The 17,239-nt window shown below is 38.3% G+C and overlaps 1 protein-coding gene across 1 annotated transcript in view; it reads left to right on the top strand.

The window, feature by feature from the left end:
- The window catches only part of MEI4 (meiotic double-stranded break formation protein 4), a 130,987-nt gene that overhangs the window by 29,760 nt on the left and 83,988 nt on the right, over positions 1–17,239 (top strand). The window contains exon 2 of the mRNA XM_058020869.1: positions 7,015–7,227. Coding sequence (XP_057876852.1) covers positions 7,191–7,227 — 37 coding nt within the window. The 5' untranslated portion in view covers positions 7,015–7,190. The remainder of the gene's footprint in view (positions 1–7,014; positions 7,228–17,239) is intronic.

Raw genomic sequence — 17,239 nt, 5'->3', positions numbered from 1 at the left:
ACCACTGTAAACATACATCCGATTCAACCAGATTTACCTGTGAACAGAGAAAAGGAGAGAGCAAAGACAGCTAATAAAGGTGTGTCATACTGATTAACTATACAAATCAAAAGGGAAAGCAGTATCTTTTAGATGTTAGACCTCCTAATAGTTATTTCACATCTGCAACACCTGGGACCTGTGCAGAACAGGATTTGTTTTCAGACCTCATGGCCATGATTTCCTATGGTCATTCATTTCTTGTATATTCCCGCATTCTTAGAAATATGCATAAAATACTGCTGATCAGTCTGGATCTTTTTAAATCAACTGATTCTTTCCTGTAAAACAACCAGAAGCATAACGAAAATACAGTCATTAATGGATAATAAGTTTGTACTCTCCAGGAAAGACAAGATTAAAGTGTGGGACTGTCAATCATTGTGGTAATAAGAAAGAGTGAAATAAAGATTATATGGATGAAAACAGAAAGGATTTTGGTCAGTTGTATTGTGGAAAGCTTGCAAAAGAGATTTCACTGAGGCAGTCTCTGAAATACTGCACAGGCAGGTGAACAGACATCTCTATATTTCCAGTAAATTCTTATCGCTGTGATTACAATTTTTCCAGGTGTATGCTGGAGGACATGTATAAATAATACTGATAAAGCTCAGTTATTACAACATAGCCACATGTACAGGAATAAAAGACAATGGAATGCCAACCATAGATGGGACAGAGGTTTCTGCACCCTGATGAGTTGAGTTGATGATTGAGTTTATAGAAATGGGACAACATTCAGTGGCATTTGTGAACATTCTTCATAAGGCCAAGAATTAAGGAGTAGTATCTAGAGTTTCTGCATTAAATCAAGTCATATTTTGGAACAATGCAAAAAAAAAAAAAAAGATTTATAGTAGAGATCCTGTGATAGCCTGATGTGATGCAGCCATATGAAAACATCTTCTCATTAATAGAAATGTAATAAACAGTATTCTAGCAAGAGTTTACCTGGAATATAGTGTACAATTACAGCTGCTTACACAAGATAATTAAGCATGCTGAAAAGCAAAGAAAGGCATCTAAGATGCTTAGAGGGAAGAAAGTTTTCACATGATCAGAGGCTTAGAGTACCTCTCCTATGAAGACAGGCTGATAGAGCTGGGGTTGTTCAGCCTGGAAAAAAGAAAGCTCTAGGAAAAGCTTATTCCAGCCTTTCAATACTTAGAGGGGTGGGTCATAAGAAAGAAGGGAGAGACTTAGAACCAGAGTCAGTAGCAATAAGACAAGAGGGAATGGGATTAAACTAGAAGAGGAGAGATTTAGCTTAGGTGTTAGGGAAGATGGTCTTTACTGTGAGGGTGGGGAGGCACCGGCACAGGTTGCCCAGAAAAGTTGTGGACGTGTCATCCGTGGAAGTGTTCAAGGCCAAGTTGGATGCAGCTTAAAGCAACATGATGTTGTGAAAGACATCCCTGCCCAAGGCAGAGGAGTTGGACTAGATGACCTTTAAAGCTCCTTTCCAACACAAACCATTTTATGGTTCTGTCTTTCAAAAGGAACTTGGTTTTCATAGCCTAACAAAATGTTGCATGTCCATAATATTGCATGTTAATACACCAGAGAAAAGCCATTTGAACTAATATCCACTGCTGCCACAAGAACAAATGGGTATGAACTGGCTATTTATAAATTTATCCTGAAAAGGTTTCTAAGCATCAGAGCAACAACAATTTGGAACAATTTTTCTAGTTGCAGCACAAAATTTAATGTGGTTAAACAGAACAATAACAACCTGGATTAAATTGTAGATCAACCAACTAAGCAGAACTCCTGTGCTTTCCTATGGCCTATATTATTAGAAAGAAATGTAATACAAGGGTTTGGGCAATACAGATATAGCTCCTATATCTCTAGATAAGGTTCTGAGTTCAGCACACACCAAAAAATGCATTTGGTGCTGCTGATTTTTTGTGCTTCACCTAATACTTAGTTTCTGTGTCTGTTGTTCATTACAACACTTATGACCTTGATTATGCTTTGGTTTTATTACTGTTTAGGTACTTAATTGCATTTCCATCATTAAATATGCACTAATTCTTTCAAATGAAACTTTTAAAAAATATTTTTTCATTAGATTATATCTTTCCAATATATTGTGAATCTTGCTGTTATAGTATTACATTTCAGCTTGGCATGCTGATGTGTAATGTCCATTCCCCTCTCCTGTTAGGGTTTTATTGGTTGCTATAGTTACCGACCATTGCTCCGTTCATGTCATTTATGTAGGCTAAATTCTTAGTGACCCTAAATCTGTTATCATGCACACCTTGTTGTTCCTATATTGTGAGATGTCAAGGCACCCAACATGTTATGAGGAAGACTTCCAAAAAAATTAGTAGAGCTTGTCTGCATGACAGTCTGGATTTGCAGGGCTGATCCCTCCATGCATTGCCATAGTTTTACATCCACCTTAAGAGTAAATCAGCCAGGTCTTGTACATGCTGCAACACAGTCTATCTTGATATTTATTATTTAATCTATTAAAACATTTGGCTGTCTCCACACACAGTTGGGGGACCAATTAAAAGTCCAGAAAAACTATACAAAGTTTCTCATGTAATTAGACGTTTCAGGGCATGCTATTAAGGGCCATCTGTTCTCCTGGATGACTGAGTATGACTGAGAAATGAGATGTTTCCTTCTGTGCTTGAGGTTCCGTCTGTCTTGATTCTATATTTGATTAACTCTGTATGGGGGTGGGGACTGAATTTATTTATAATGGTCTTAATCTGTATAGCAGGTTAAGTATGATTAGGGTAGGATACTGAGTTGTTTAGCATTTGAGATACCCTTTAGTGTTTCAGAGCAAATAACTGTCTTGAACGTTTTTCTAGGAGAATCCCACTGCTTTTCTTTTCCCCACTGCCTGTTTTTTCCCTTTGTTATCAGTGATCCAATTTTCCCATAGAATAAATGGTTGCAACTAGAGAAAAATCACTGCCATTTTATGCATTTTGAATTTGGCTAGTAAAGCCAAGCAGATCTGAGCAGTGCAGCAAAACATATGCTGTAAACTTATGAGAACTGGCTTGCTCTCCCCATGGTAACATCTGTGCAGGCTCACCAAAGGTAACGTAGAACATGCCAGACTGCTGCAAAACGTGGAGATACCCAAATTAACTTTTAATTTAGGTATTTCTGCTGTTCTGCCAGCTGTGATGTGCCAATACCCTTAAGAGCAGATTTCAGTCGCTTTTTATCAGTGTAGCTGGCTGCCTACACTTTTCCCTCTAAGTGCCTCTAAATCCTAACAGAGCAATGACATGCAGCAATACTTTTGTTTAACATTTCTAACAACAACTGGTGGCTTTAGCCAGAGTTTTGCATTATCACACACACATTCAAAACTTAAATCTGGCTATAAATAATACTTCAGCTTCTTTGTATAAATTTTTGCAAATAAGATCAAAGGTCTCCTATGCTCTGCATATAGCAAAGTATTCACAAATCTGTGCCAAGCCAAGACATCTGGTCATTGTGTTTTGGTTATAGTAATGTGGGTTTTTATATCTACCATGTTTTCTTTGACATTTCACCCACTTTACACACAGCAGCAAGTACAGTTATATCGATATTCAAAGAACACATTCACTTACTCATTTAAATGCAATATTGTTTGAAAAATTACACAGGAAATAGTTTATGACACTCTGTTGCACACTTTGCACTGCTAATGCCACTGCCCTAGCATCACCCTTAGGCATGTAAACCTGGCACTTTCCCAGGCTTCCAGCTGATTTCAGGAATGGTTATCATACACAGTTTAAGTCTAGTATTTGATGATAATTGTAGGCACTTAGAATAGAAACATATCAACAAAATTTAGATACAGTTAGCTATCAAGGAGTGAGTTAGTTACCTTTCACCTCCTTTATGTCAGCAAATAATACCAAGGAATTTCCAATTTGAAGTAACTTTTCCTGACTTAGAGAAGATGTGTAATTGGGTATCTCCCTTGGAGTGAGGTATATCACCTGGGAGCCCACGTTCCTCATCCCTATGAAGAGGTCAGTCTTAACTTCTCTTTTAATTCCTTGAAGTTAACTTCACCGCTCCCCTAAGTTTCCTTGGCCTGCAATGTGATGAACTCAGTATTTTTTAGCAATTAGTATCTGACTCTAGAAACTACTTCATTTTCTCTCTCTTGAGGAGAAAGTGCGTGGATCTTTCTACAAAGAAAATATAAGTGCAGCTATCGTGACCATGCAGCTATAGCTGTTAATGATGCACATCACAGTGAACATGATTCATACAGTCATCTGGAATTTATTATCTACTGTGAAGGAGATGTGGACTTTTTTGTGTAATCAGAAAGAGAATATAAATTCTGTTTTAAAGAATTTTTCCTGAAATGAAAAGCCTAATTTCTCTTATTATTATTCAAAGTGAGTAAAGTTGTTTAAAGAACACCACAAAAGCTATTAAAACTTTGACAGATGTTCTGGTGAAATGTGAAACTGGTTTTTTTTACCTTCAGGAATGACATTATTTTACTATTGTGATAATTCTATGATCAGAAAACTGGAAAAATTAACTTTGATGGATTTTCTTTTTTCCTGGAATGTTTCTTTCATAAGAGAAGGGCACAAGAAATCTGGAAGCATCAAGATTTGGCAAGCAATTAAATCATTCAGAAAGTGGAATTTTAATCCTTATAGGAGCTCTACTTAAAGTGTCATCTCACAAATGTGTTTTCATCTTGGGAATGGTCATGTTGGCTGTCTGCTCCCTTTCACAATAATAATGTACATCTGTTCTCACAGTTTTCATAAAATGGAGGATAGTATAAATCACTGCAGATTATATAATTACTGCATAGTAAAAACACTGAGTTTATAGATGTTTTTACATCGTTTTCTATGTATTTCAATATGTATATAGCTCATGTGCTACAGGAGTGGTTTTGATTTCTGAAAATTCAATAATAATCAGAAATTCTTAACACATTCCTTATCCATTTTCATCATAAGAATACAAGTTATGTTACAGAGAACTAAAAAAAGGTGTGCGCATGAAAATCAAGGTTTATATAATCTTCCTGCTACACTAGGAGCAGGATGGAAAAAGGTGAGTTTTCTGTCCCTCTTGGCTTTTCTGGGCCCTGTTAAAAGTATCTAGGTTTTTCAGGCTCCTCCCCTGTCTCAGCTAGAAACATGGGACATGTTTTCTTATAATTGAGACAGTAAAGCCTCTGCTATTCAGTGGCATCATTTTCCATTACAATACTTCACCTATAGACACAGCAGATCCTTTTTCTCTCAGGATCTAAATTAATTACAGGTTTTTATCCTACGTAGAAATTCCTTTGTGATAACGTGTTGTTCTGCATGCTAGAGAGGAGGTCACGGGAGATCACTACAGCCTGATCTGGCTGCAAGGACCCGTGAAAAGTTCAGAGCTGTTACCAGTGACAATCCTGTTCACGGGGGAATTGCAGGTGAAGTCATTTGTCCCCCAATGACCCCTGAAGCTTGTGTCCCATCTGCCTCAGCCTGTTGAGCCCCAAGAGCCTGGGTCCCTTGTGCCTGGTGCATTTCTCCACGAGGATGAAGCCCCAGCAGCACAAAGGGGATGCTCCTGCTTTGAGGAGCAGTTGTCCAAAAGATACTTGGGGAGCTTCTGCATCAGTGGGGTTAGTAGCTTTTTGGGGGCTTAAAGCTTGTTTGTGTTGAGGAACAAATGAGAATGGATATGTGAAAACTCTCCTGTCAGGCAGAATAATATAGACTGTGTTCAAGCTGTATTTTAATTAACGGTATCAAAAATAGAGTGTCATACAGACTGAATGCTAGGGATGATTTAACAGGCAGAAAGAACAATGAGTGAGAGCTTAGCAAACTAATATAAGGTTGGAAAACAAGATTTGATGACCTTTTAATCACTGAATTTCTCAGTATGTAGAGGAAGATAATTTATTTTCTCAATGCTTCAGTTTTTTTTCTGTACAGTGGGGACAATAAAACTCCTTGAAATAAGCCTTTTAGGGAGAAATGTTAAATATTGGCAATTGCTTACAGCTTTGATCAAAGAATCACACTGGCTATTTACTTTGGGAAGTAAATGCTATGTGTAGATACAGAATTTCAAAGTATAATAGGTCATGAAACCATGATATGAGAAGGCATTCCTCTCAGACTTGTGAAGTAAAAAAGCCAACTGGACATGAAAGGGCCTTTGACAATCTTCAGAGGAAAGAACAGGGGAGCACCTTTAAATCTGAAATTGCAGATAAATACATTTTCCTTCCTTAAACCCACTGCAGTTCCAATTAGGGATTTTACTTCTCCCTTCCCTCCCAAAGTGTGGCACAATGCTGCTATGCATTATTGAACATGCTGCTGTGCCTTGCTTGACCCCAGAGGTGACTGCTTCTGGCACCGGACAAAACGAGTCACACAGATTCCTTGAGTACCTCACTGAGAGATTGTGACTAGCTTAATTAGAGAATGCTCAAGAAGTGTTGTGAGATACTTGGATTACAGGCATTGTGTAAGGCCAAATTAGTTATGAGCATTAATACAATCTTGATCTAAAGAGTAATTTGAATAAGGGATGAAATAATAACAAGATCCCTTTGAGTCCCATACAGCACACTTTGTTTTCCCACATAAAATATCTCGCACATCATTTAAAATGTTTCTGTGGAGCAGAGCAAGGCAGTGCCACTCAGAAGTGCCAGGAAAATGCACTACCAGATGTGAGTCATTGCTGAACTCCAGCATTCGTTTTTTTGTTCACCTTTCAAGCACAAGACAACCTGTTCCCTACTGCAGAGTTGCCTGCAGGTGCCTTGATGGAACATGCAGTGAGGAGCCTGCCAGTCAAGGGGGGGTTGTTTGATTTTCTTCTGAAGTTTCAGGAATTATCTTCCTTTCCTGAGAACACCTGGGGTGCTGTGGCACAACCATCTTTGTCCTTGGGTGAAATCTTAGCATTTCTGAAGTCAAAGAAGTCTGCCCTTTTATCTTTCAGTGGTACCAGGATTTCCACCATACACATGTTTCAGTGCCATGCTCTTTCAGGTAAGGAAACAGTGAAGTGCTGGAAATGACATGAATTTCTGTAGCCATGTGGTCAATATCCCTACCAAAGTGGAAGAATCAGACTGGATGTAAGTGACCAATCACCAAATCAGTCTTGGAAGTTGGATGGCCAGAATGGGCTTCCACTGCAGCTTGTTGCATGGTAAGCTTCATACATTTTGTGGATACCTAGAAAGTTTGGTAGCAGGTTTACTTTAATGAAATCTGAACACAAGGAGATCAGATTTCTAAGTCTAAACTTTGTATATTTCTAGGATAGATTCTTTTGATTAAATACACATATCCACAGTGTATTTAGGACATCCCAATTCTAAGATGAATTGAGTTACTCTCTAGATCTGCATTGACTCTTAAGAGTAACTGGCTACAATTAGTCACACAAATCTCATACTTTTATACTTATTGTTTGTAAGTACTCTAGGGTTTTAATGAAATGGGGCTGGAATACTAAATTATTTATTGTTACTAAGCTAGTTAGCACAGAAACGTGAGCAGAGAATTGTATTTTAACTTTACAAGCAGGGTATCTCTGCAAAATTTTCCCTTTGATTACTACCAAATGAAATATCTCAGCTGAATAACCATTTTCTTTTCAGATATTGAACAAATATCCCTAACAAATACTCTTCACACAAGCTCCACTTGTAAGACCAGAATTCCACATGCAAATTTCCTTTGAATGTAAAACCTAGGGTGGCTGTCTAAAGCTAAGCATACAAATGGCATTCTGAACATTTAGTTCTATTCCATTTATTTTTGTTTAGTTCTGTGCTCCATTATAATGAGATACACGTTTTTGTGTATCGAGGACTATAATTACTCGTGTCCATAGAGCAGCTCAGCAGAGAGTATAATTATTGCTCAAATGTCAGCTCAAGGCAAGAATTAGGCTCAAAAGTCTGACATGGTCATTACTCCTACATTTTAATTTGTTCACCTCCAGGTAGCACCTAACAGATCACCTATGCCTGTCCTAATTTTTCAATACAAAGAGATTAAAGTCCTGCCTCTGTATCCTTTTTTGTGAGGGAGACAGTCATACCTGAGAATGAAGCTGGTTCTTCATTCATGTCAGAAGGACACAGAGCTGGTTCTGGGACAGGACCACAGGGCAGCACAGGGCCACGTGTGCAGCACTGCCAACATCACAGACACATCTGAGCTGCAAAGATGTGACAGATGGGCCTGGGTGCACAGAGGTGGAGGGTGTTCTCTTTCTTTGGAAAAATCAAGCAAGGTCTTGGGGCAAGCTAGGCATTTGCCACAGCTGGAGAGATTTTTTTCAGTCTGGAAGTGACATAGCCATTGCTCATGAGCTATGTGTAGATCAAAAACTGGTTTGATGTGGCTGCCAAAGAGCCCTTCAAGACAGGGGCTACAGCAGGGGTGACCAGAGAGCCTGCATTGTATGCTCTCTGTAGGTGCCCCTCATGCCCACCTACCTCCAAGTGCAACTTGCTCCAGAATTCAAAAGCACTTTTAGCACAGGAAGACACTGGACTGTCCCTTACTCAGCTGGAGAATGGGAGCAGACAAGGGCTGCTGTCCAGCACAGGTACCCACCCACTGCTGTTACACTGGCCTGTGCACTGCTGACACTTCTCTTTTCTTCTGTTTTTTTGTTTTCTGTCTGGGGCACCATTAAAGTTCCTGAGAACTATCACAGTTCAGTACAACAAAAACCTTCAGGCTTTAACACAGTGTATTGGGTTTGTGGTTTGTGCTATTATGTTGAGCAAAACCAAACAAGTTATAAAGCCACAAAAAACCTTCAAACATCCCTCCTTTGCCTATTACCAGTGAATCCTGGCTCTCTAAATAATTAAAAAATATCTGGTACTTAGGCTTTTTTTGGCTGACTTTCTCTGAGTTTGTGTGAAGACTTTCCTCCACAACAGAAAGCCCTGACCATCTCAGTCCTATATATTCAGGGCATGTCTGCATACTTCCCATTATTTTGGGAACTACAGACAGAGATACAATGCTACAGTTGGCCAAGATTTCTCCATAAGGCCCTGGTAAGGTACAGGAGCCTACACAGAGATAATCATCTCATCACAGAGATGATTACCCTGCTCTGTACCCTATGACTGAGTGAATAAAGGAACCACTTTTTCCTCTATATTCATACAACTAATCACAAAACAATAATGTTTTTTCAGAAAATTGTCTCCATTACAGCAATGTTGGAAGTAGTAGGGTGAGAGTGAATCAGCTGCGAAAATTAAAAATTCTGTTTTAATATATTTTAGTAATAAATGTTCACAAACAAGCACAAATTAAGTTTGTTCTCTATATTTTAAATTAATTTTTACTCTTCAGTTTATAAGATTCATGTCTCACTATATGATTTAAGTGGTTTCACAAAATTGCTTCAAAAGAAATGATTCTGTAGAGTTTGCATATACTTGATACATATCTTTGAAATTATTTGCTCTTGTGCATGTTTTTAGTTACAGAATAAAGACTGCTTAAAGTTTTATTGAGAAAATTCAAGTAATTCCCTTATAACTAAATGAAAAGCACATCATTAAAAGAAGATTTAAAGGCAAGAAAAAATCCTTTTATGAGAGTACAACTCTTGAATAATTACTTCAGCTCTGGCAGTGAATACTTTGTTATTTAATGAAATCATAGTATGCAGTACTTTATCCCAAATGTGTCACGAATTTTCAGTGAGAGAAAATGAACTTTGGTCCTAATGTGTACTCTGGGAGTGAGAGGCACATGGCAAATATTATAGCAGTTCACTTTGAATGTTATTTGCTCAGGTATCTTTGCTCAGGTAGTATCTGGGGTGTCAATAACAGCAATTTCATGTTCTCTGTCAGGCTCTACAGGAAAAAACGCATCAGAGTCCTTTGCCTCCTCACCCACTGGCTATGGATCTCTCATGCTGATGCACAGTCCGTGTCCCCAGGTGTTCCCCAGCGCCCTCCCTGTGTCTCAGCTGCAGCTCTTCACCACCTGTGGTGTTCACTGATGCACAGTCCGTGTCCCCAGGTGTGCCCCAGCGCCCTCCCTGTGTCTCAGCTGCAGCTCTTCACCACCTGTGGTGTTCACTGATGCACAGTCCGTGTCCCCAGGTGTCTCCCCAGCGCCCTCCCTGTGTCTCAGCTGCAGCTCCTGTGGGGCTCACCCGAGCCCCTCTGTGCCCGTTCCGTGCGATGCTCGGGGGCACACACCCGCACACTGCTGGCCGTGCCTGAACCCCAGAGTGCAGCACAGTGTCTGCACTGGTGCTGCAACTCCTCTCACCTAACCTCAGCTTTCCAAAGGTTAGAAATATAGATATTACTCTAGTCCCTTTCCAGCTAATGGAAGGAGACAGGGACAGCTGGCCAAGATTTCTCTGGGTGGACCTCCCCGCTCTCCAGAGGTGTCAGTCCTGCACCTGCAGGGACATCAGCTGGATAACGCTAACTGCATGTGGCAATGCCAGGTCTCAAGAGTTTGCAGAGACAGAGCTTGACCTTAATGTGCACCAAAATGATTTTAGCATTAACAGGACCATTTTTGGCAAGCACGTTGCTCTACATAAGGAAAGATCTGCTCATGGGCCTCCCAGTACTTGGGCCTGATATTTCAAATGCTGCAGATTATAAGATGCAAGAGCAATACAAACAAAAAGTTTTATCAGTGATAATGAAACATCATTAGAAGCTAGTGAAATACTTTTCTAAACCATTTAAAACCATTTTGCCAATAGGTCAGGTGCAAACTAAGTTAACTCAAAAGGACTACAAATACTGATTTTTGAAAATAATTAAAAGAAATAAAACAATACTAATATTACCTGAGCAAAATTAAAGTTGGAGCCAAGAAAAGTAGATGCAAATTATGTATATTTCTCAAAGATAATTCCTGGAAGTATATTTATGTCTCTAAGTACAAAGGGGAAATTGAAAATAACATTATTTAAATCTCACATTTTTAAAGTAATATTACATATGTAATTCCAATAAGGATAAGTTAAATTAAAAGCCATACAGCATAGAAGAACTGTGCTCTCATTATGTGAAGTGCTTCCTAATAAGTAAGTGAACCACTGAGCAAATTCTTTTTATTCATAACCTGCACAGAAGAAGACAGGGGTAATCAGTGGAACAAAAAAATCTGTCAGTGTCCAATATGAAGTTCTTGTTTAGTGCCAGATTAAACTTCTCAGCTTTTGTCTGTCACTATTCTTTGGTTTTTTATGTTAAAGATATATTTCAATAGAAAGCCATTTGTAAATATGAAATAATCTAAAATATTATTAAATACATTTATTAGTATGTGATTTTAAAGACCTTGTGGTTTATTGAATAGATTTTAAGCTCTTTTTGGAGGAAAAAAAAAACCCAAACAACTTACTTGCTTTCTTTCTAAAAGCAAGCACTACCAGTTACTTTTTTACAAATACACTTTCTGTACCTTATTTTTTCATGATGGAGATGTTTTGACTGATGTCACAGTTTTAAAAGTCAGTGAAAAATCTATTTCACTGAAGTGGAAGCCCTGATCAGGCATTGCTTTTTCTTCTTAAACCTGAAGCAAGTATAAAAGCATGTCTCTTAGAACATTTAGATCAAGCTTTTTTTCCTGCTCATGAGCAAAGAATTCAGGAGTAAAAGAAAAAGACAAAGGATTTCTCTGTGACAGGAGAGAAAGGCAGGGGAAAAAACCCAAGACAAAACAATATAAAAGCCCCACCATTTCTCCTTAAAATCCTTAGGAGACCAACTCTCCTCCTCACTTTGTGTTTTGTGGATGGAGAGGTTTGAGCTGATTGATGACAGCGTTGGGTTAGCATAAGGACCATTTACTGAAGTGAGGAAAAGTAGCTCTTCAGTCAAATACTTCCATATCTTTTGCTTTTTCCAGTGGCTCCTTTGTACTGTTTTCTGAAACAACATTACTATGTTGATTACTGCTCCAAGAAGATTATTACTGTAAAAATGTTCAACTGACAAAGATTTCAGAGTGGGTATTATCAATTTGTGTGAGTCAGACCTTTGTTGGCAAAATCTCAATGGAATTGCAAAATAGAGTTTTCCAGCTCGGCAGACTTGTACCAGACACGTACAATGCTACGCAGAATGTCAGTTCCATGCATCAGAGGAAAGGTTTTCAGCATGTTGCAAAGCAAACAAACAAACAAACAAAGCAAAAAATTGTATTCATCTCAGAAGATGAAAAACAACTGTCTGAATGTGAATAAACACATACACACACACACATACACTTATCTACACACGTGCTCTAACACACATGAAACATCAGTCAGGCTTCTAATATCTGCACTCAAAATAGCAAAGAGGAACTGTTTGACACAAGACCATACTGACAAATGCCAATACTGAACTGAAAAGGTGAGGATATATTTTTTTAACTGTTCCTCTTACTGTCAGCACCAATATAACTGACAGAGCTATCCTATCTCTCATCAATTAATTTTTTAATTGCTGTAGGTGAAAGCTAGATTTAAACAAAAGCTTTGGAGGCATGGAGTTTCATATAATATTTCAGTAAACAGCCAGCATTATCAGTTTAGATTTCATTCACTTGTGAGGAAAGTATAAAAGATTCTGGACATTTTCTTTGAGCTGTTTACAAGAATTTACAGAACAATTGTAAAAATCAAGTTATAATAGTATTGCTGATACAAAAAAAAATAGAATTAGTGAAGAAATTTACATTAAAATGTCCAAAACTTCCAAGAATTTTAGAAGACTGGATTTCTTCTAAAAGCCTTTTTTCTCAATTTAGCAGTGCTCAATAAAACTGAAAAGCTATTAACCTAAGTGAATAAACTATCAGAAGCTATTCACTTTTTGATGAGTCAGCATATCCAGTTCTAACAACAGCCCTGGTGTCAGATTAGGAAAACTCATGGGTCTAGATAAGATCTTAGAGGACAAATTTCAATGTAAAAATAACAAATGATTTCCATGTAGCTTTGAATTTTTATTTAGCTTCTTTAAACTACATAAGGAAACGAAATTTTATTCTCTCACATACCAAGGAGGAGCTAGGCAAGTTTAGCAACAATATTCTGGATAGATGGTTACACAATACTGAGTATTGCAATAGGATGTGACATGCTGCACATTGCAAATGACATAAATCATTAAATGTTTTAATGCTGAAGTCTTTAAAGTAATTTATGCAATTTACTGGTTGGTCTACAAGTCAGTGTTTCAAGATTATTCTTATACTGCTATGAGTTGTTCAACAATGTCAGTGATCAGTTCTCTTCCCTCTGCCTTATTTTGTGGTTGTCATTAGCAATATTGCTTAATGCTTTATTGAACCTCCACTTGCCTGTTTTCTCACTATGTAGATATATTTCTGTTCCCTGTAGCCAAGTACCCACAGAATGATATGAATACTATTAACTTTAAAATGTAATGTCATTATGAATACTTGCTTAAATGAAGCACACAAAAATTGTTTGGGTTCAGAGCCCAGTGAATAAGGAGTCAAGCCAATCTCTGATGCTATTGTCAAAGTCTTCTTATTTTTCTTAGGTTTGTACAGAATCATATACAGAATCATATGATTGCCTTGTTAAAAAAAATACTGGGATCACATTCATAATTTCTGTTGGTTTTGTACTAGTATACACTCCACTTTATCATCTTAGACAATTAAGAAAAGAGAATTGTGGGTTTGGTTCATCACTGTTCAAAATACAAAGTGTTACTCCAATCTATTTGAAGTTTTATCTGAAAATTTTAGCACTGAGTGATTATTGAAATACTCACAGAACAGAAAGGAGAATCCTATAAACTCAATTAAAATGGAAACACAAATATCAAGCACCAAAAATCTCACAAACTGTCAATTATTCCTTTAACATCATCCTGTTCTATTAGGCAACTGTGAAAGTAAATTCCTCCTTGTTGGAGGAAATACCAAGCCATATGCTATTACTGTACCCTGTGATTTTAAAGAAGATGCATAAAGTCAAAATGTTTTATTCCCAAAATGTACCTGACATTTTATTTTTCATTATGCCTGTTTGTATGTGTTACAAGATTTATTTTGATGAAATGAATGGAAAAAAATAGGACAGTAGAAATAAAAAGTTAAATCAAGGCAAAAATAAATTATCTATATTTTATTAGTTATTATAGTATATCAGCATCTCTCTCTGTAAAAATAGCAAATATCCCTGGCACTGCGATAATTAGGTGCTTTTTGTGACAAAGGATATATAGGAGGCACTACTTCACCACAAACTGTATGGGCTTTCATTGGTGGTATCCAGTCTTCTCAGGTCCATGCAGCCCAAAGTCCACCTGGAGAGAAGCTCCAGTTCCAGCTGCAGATCCACATCCCTGGGTCCCCTGACCTGGTCACTCTTGTCACATGAAATCTTCAAGGTCAGCATGAAGAAACTTGTGCTTTTCTAGAGAGGTAGGACAGGAACAGTAAGTCCTGCCTTGGGCTGGTGCAAGCAGTGTTTGTCTCATTTTTATATTATGATTTCCTTTCGTCACCTGTTGATGCAAAGAATGTAATTAGACTAATACAAAATACAAAACCACCAGCCATGAGCAGTGTTATTGTAGTGTAAATTCATGCCAGTGAATGGAGGATGGATGAACAGAGATATTTTTCTCCTGTGCCTTTGTCTTATTAATAATATCAATGAGCAACATCAGTTGTCTTCTTAGGCAGGTTGGGGAACACAAGCAACTGTGCCTGCTCATTATCTCATTTACCCAAGTAGTCTTTGCTAAACAGGCACATATTCTTGTATCCTCACTGCACAGACAAGACAAGATTGATGGAGATAACACCCCCCCCCCCCCAAAAAAAAAAAAAAACCACAAAAAAAACCCCCACAAAAAACCCCCCAAAGATAAACCCAGAGGGACCACAGGTATTTATTTAATGACAGGACCTGATTTTCATAAGGTATTTGCTTACTTGAATTGAAACCATTCATAATAAGGAATAAACAATTCACTGAAATTTGAGCATTAGACATCAAACCAAGTCTGTTTTATCTGTTGAAGTAAACTGAAAAGAAAATTTCACAGTGTCTGGCACAGTCAAAGGTAGAAATCCTTCCTCTTCATTACCCTCCCCCAGATGCTTAGACCTTGTCTCCAGGAATACATCACGTGAGAAACTTGTCAATTATCAAAACTTTTAACTCTAAGACTGCGATTAGGCAGAAAATAGAAATATGTTTCAAAATTAATGCAGTAAAGAACTATGGCAGTAATAAAAGAAGCCTTAAGCTTCCTTTCAATATTTCCTCATTTTAGTTATTGGTTTGCAATATCAGCATCCCATTACAGTCTAAGCTACAAAGACTTCAGGATAATAGATCTTCCTTTAGGCATCAGTGTTTGAAGGGAGGACAATTTAATATTCTAAAATCAGTGGAACTGTGTGGGCAGTAAGGAAGAGGGGCTTATCTGTAGATTTACTGTGAAACAATTATGCTTCTGCAAGCTCTAAATCCCTCTCCTACTCACAATTAAAGGCATAGATAACTTCCTAATGTACAGCAGCTGACAGATCAGATGATGGAAAGCCAATATCTATCACTCTCTGTTTACTTCTTACTTTGTATGGGAAAAATCAGCCATATGCAGAATTCATTTGGGATAAAAAGAGCTTGGGTAGCAGAGCATAGTAGGAAACTGTTTCATCCATCAACTCTCCCCAGAAAGACAGGACTGGATGTTTCATTTGCAGGGCAGAGGAAGAGATACCAAAGGAGGAAGCAATCGGTTCAATAACAAAGGGAAAACTCTCAAGCAGAATTTCAAGCTCTTAAATGACTTCCTGAAAGGCCCTTGCACAGCTCCTTATTGGTTCTTTTGTTCTGTTCCTCAGAAAGGCAATTGCCAGAAACTTGATTTCAATTTGAAAGCTTTCATTTATAAAGAATGCAGCACCAAAGGAACCAACCAGTGTGGCATATTAACTGGTACAGTGAATCAAATCTTGAAGACTTTCTTCAGAGTTTGTGTTTTACAGCCTATAAAAACTCTAGAAATCAGACCTGGCAGAATCTTTAACACTTCAGGAACCCCAGAATTTGGCCTGCTGGGTTTAGCTGTGAAGCTCCTGCCTTTAATTTTTAAACAGTTTGTACATCCCAACTCAGTTTATGTCACTAGTAAAATTAATCCAATCCACCAACAAAGCTTACATTTAATGCACATTACTGTTCTCTTATGTCAGAGAAAGCTATGAAAGTGATCCTGCTGAATCCAAAGCATCCTATGACTCTCCTAAAGCTCTTTGGAGGCAGAGAGACTTGCCCACTGCAGGAGGAGGGATTTACTGCCTGCGAACTCAACATCTGTGATACTTAGATTGTCAGCTTAAGTACTTTAAAACTTTCTTCTGTGTCCTTATTTTTCCCATTAATCTCTTATCTTATTCAATATAAAAAGAAGACTGACAAAATAAATTGTGCAAGTAGGAATCCAAATGGGTAGTTTGTCTTGTCTCCAAAATATCAGTAGAAACATCCCCATTTTCACAATACTTTTCAAATTTCTGTATTCTTCCTTCTCCCCTTCTCTTAAATTCACAGGAGATTCCTGGCTGATCCTTACTTGTCATAAAGATTTTGCAAGGAATTTTTGAAGGGAGATTTAATTAGGATGGCCAGTAATAGCTCGCTTTTGTTAACTCAAGCACAGCATCACCAGCTGGGCAAGGGAGGGGATTGTCCTGCTCTGCTCTGCTCTGGGGCAGCCTCACCTCCAGTGCTGGGGGCAGCTCTGGGCACCACAATGTAAGAAAGACATTAAACTATCAGAGAGTGTCCAAGGAGGGCAACAAAGATGGGGAAGGGCCTTGAGGGGAAGCTGTGTGAGGAGCAGCTGGAGGCACTTGGTCTGTTCAGCCTGGAGGAGACTGAGGGGAGACCTCACTGCAGTTACAGCTTCCTTGTGAGGGGACAAGAAAGGGCAGGCACTGATCTCTGCTCTGTGTGACAGTGACAGGACCCAAGGGAATGGCCTGAAGCTGTGTCAGGGGAGGTTTAGGTTGATATCAGGAAAAGTTTTTTAACCCAGAGGGTGGTTGGGCACTGGAACAGACTCCCCAGGGAAGTGATCACAGCACCAGCCTGATAGAGTTCAAGACATGTTTGGACAATGCTCTCAGGCACAGGGTGTGATTCTTGGGAATGG

This window comes from Melospiza georgiana, chromosome 3 (genome assembly GCF_028018845.1).
Source record: "Melospiza georgiana isolate bMelGeo1 chromosome 3, bMelGeo1.pri, whole genome shotgun sequence".
In the NCBI taxonomy this organism is placed as follows: domain Eukaryota; kingdom Metazoa; phylum Chordata; class Aves; order Passeriformes; family Passerellidae; genus Melospiza; species Melospiza georgiana.
This window is presented reverse-complemented; position numbering and strand designations above follow the sequence as displayed.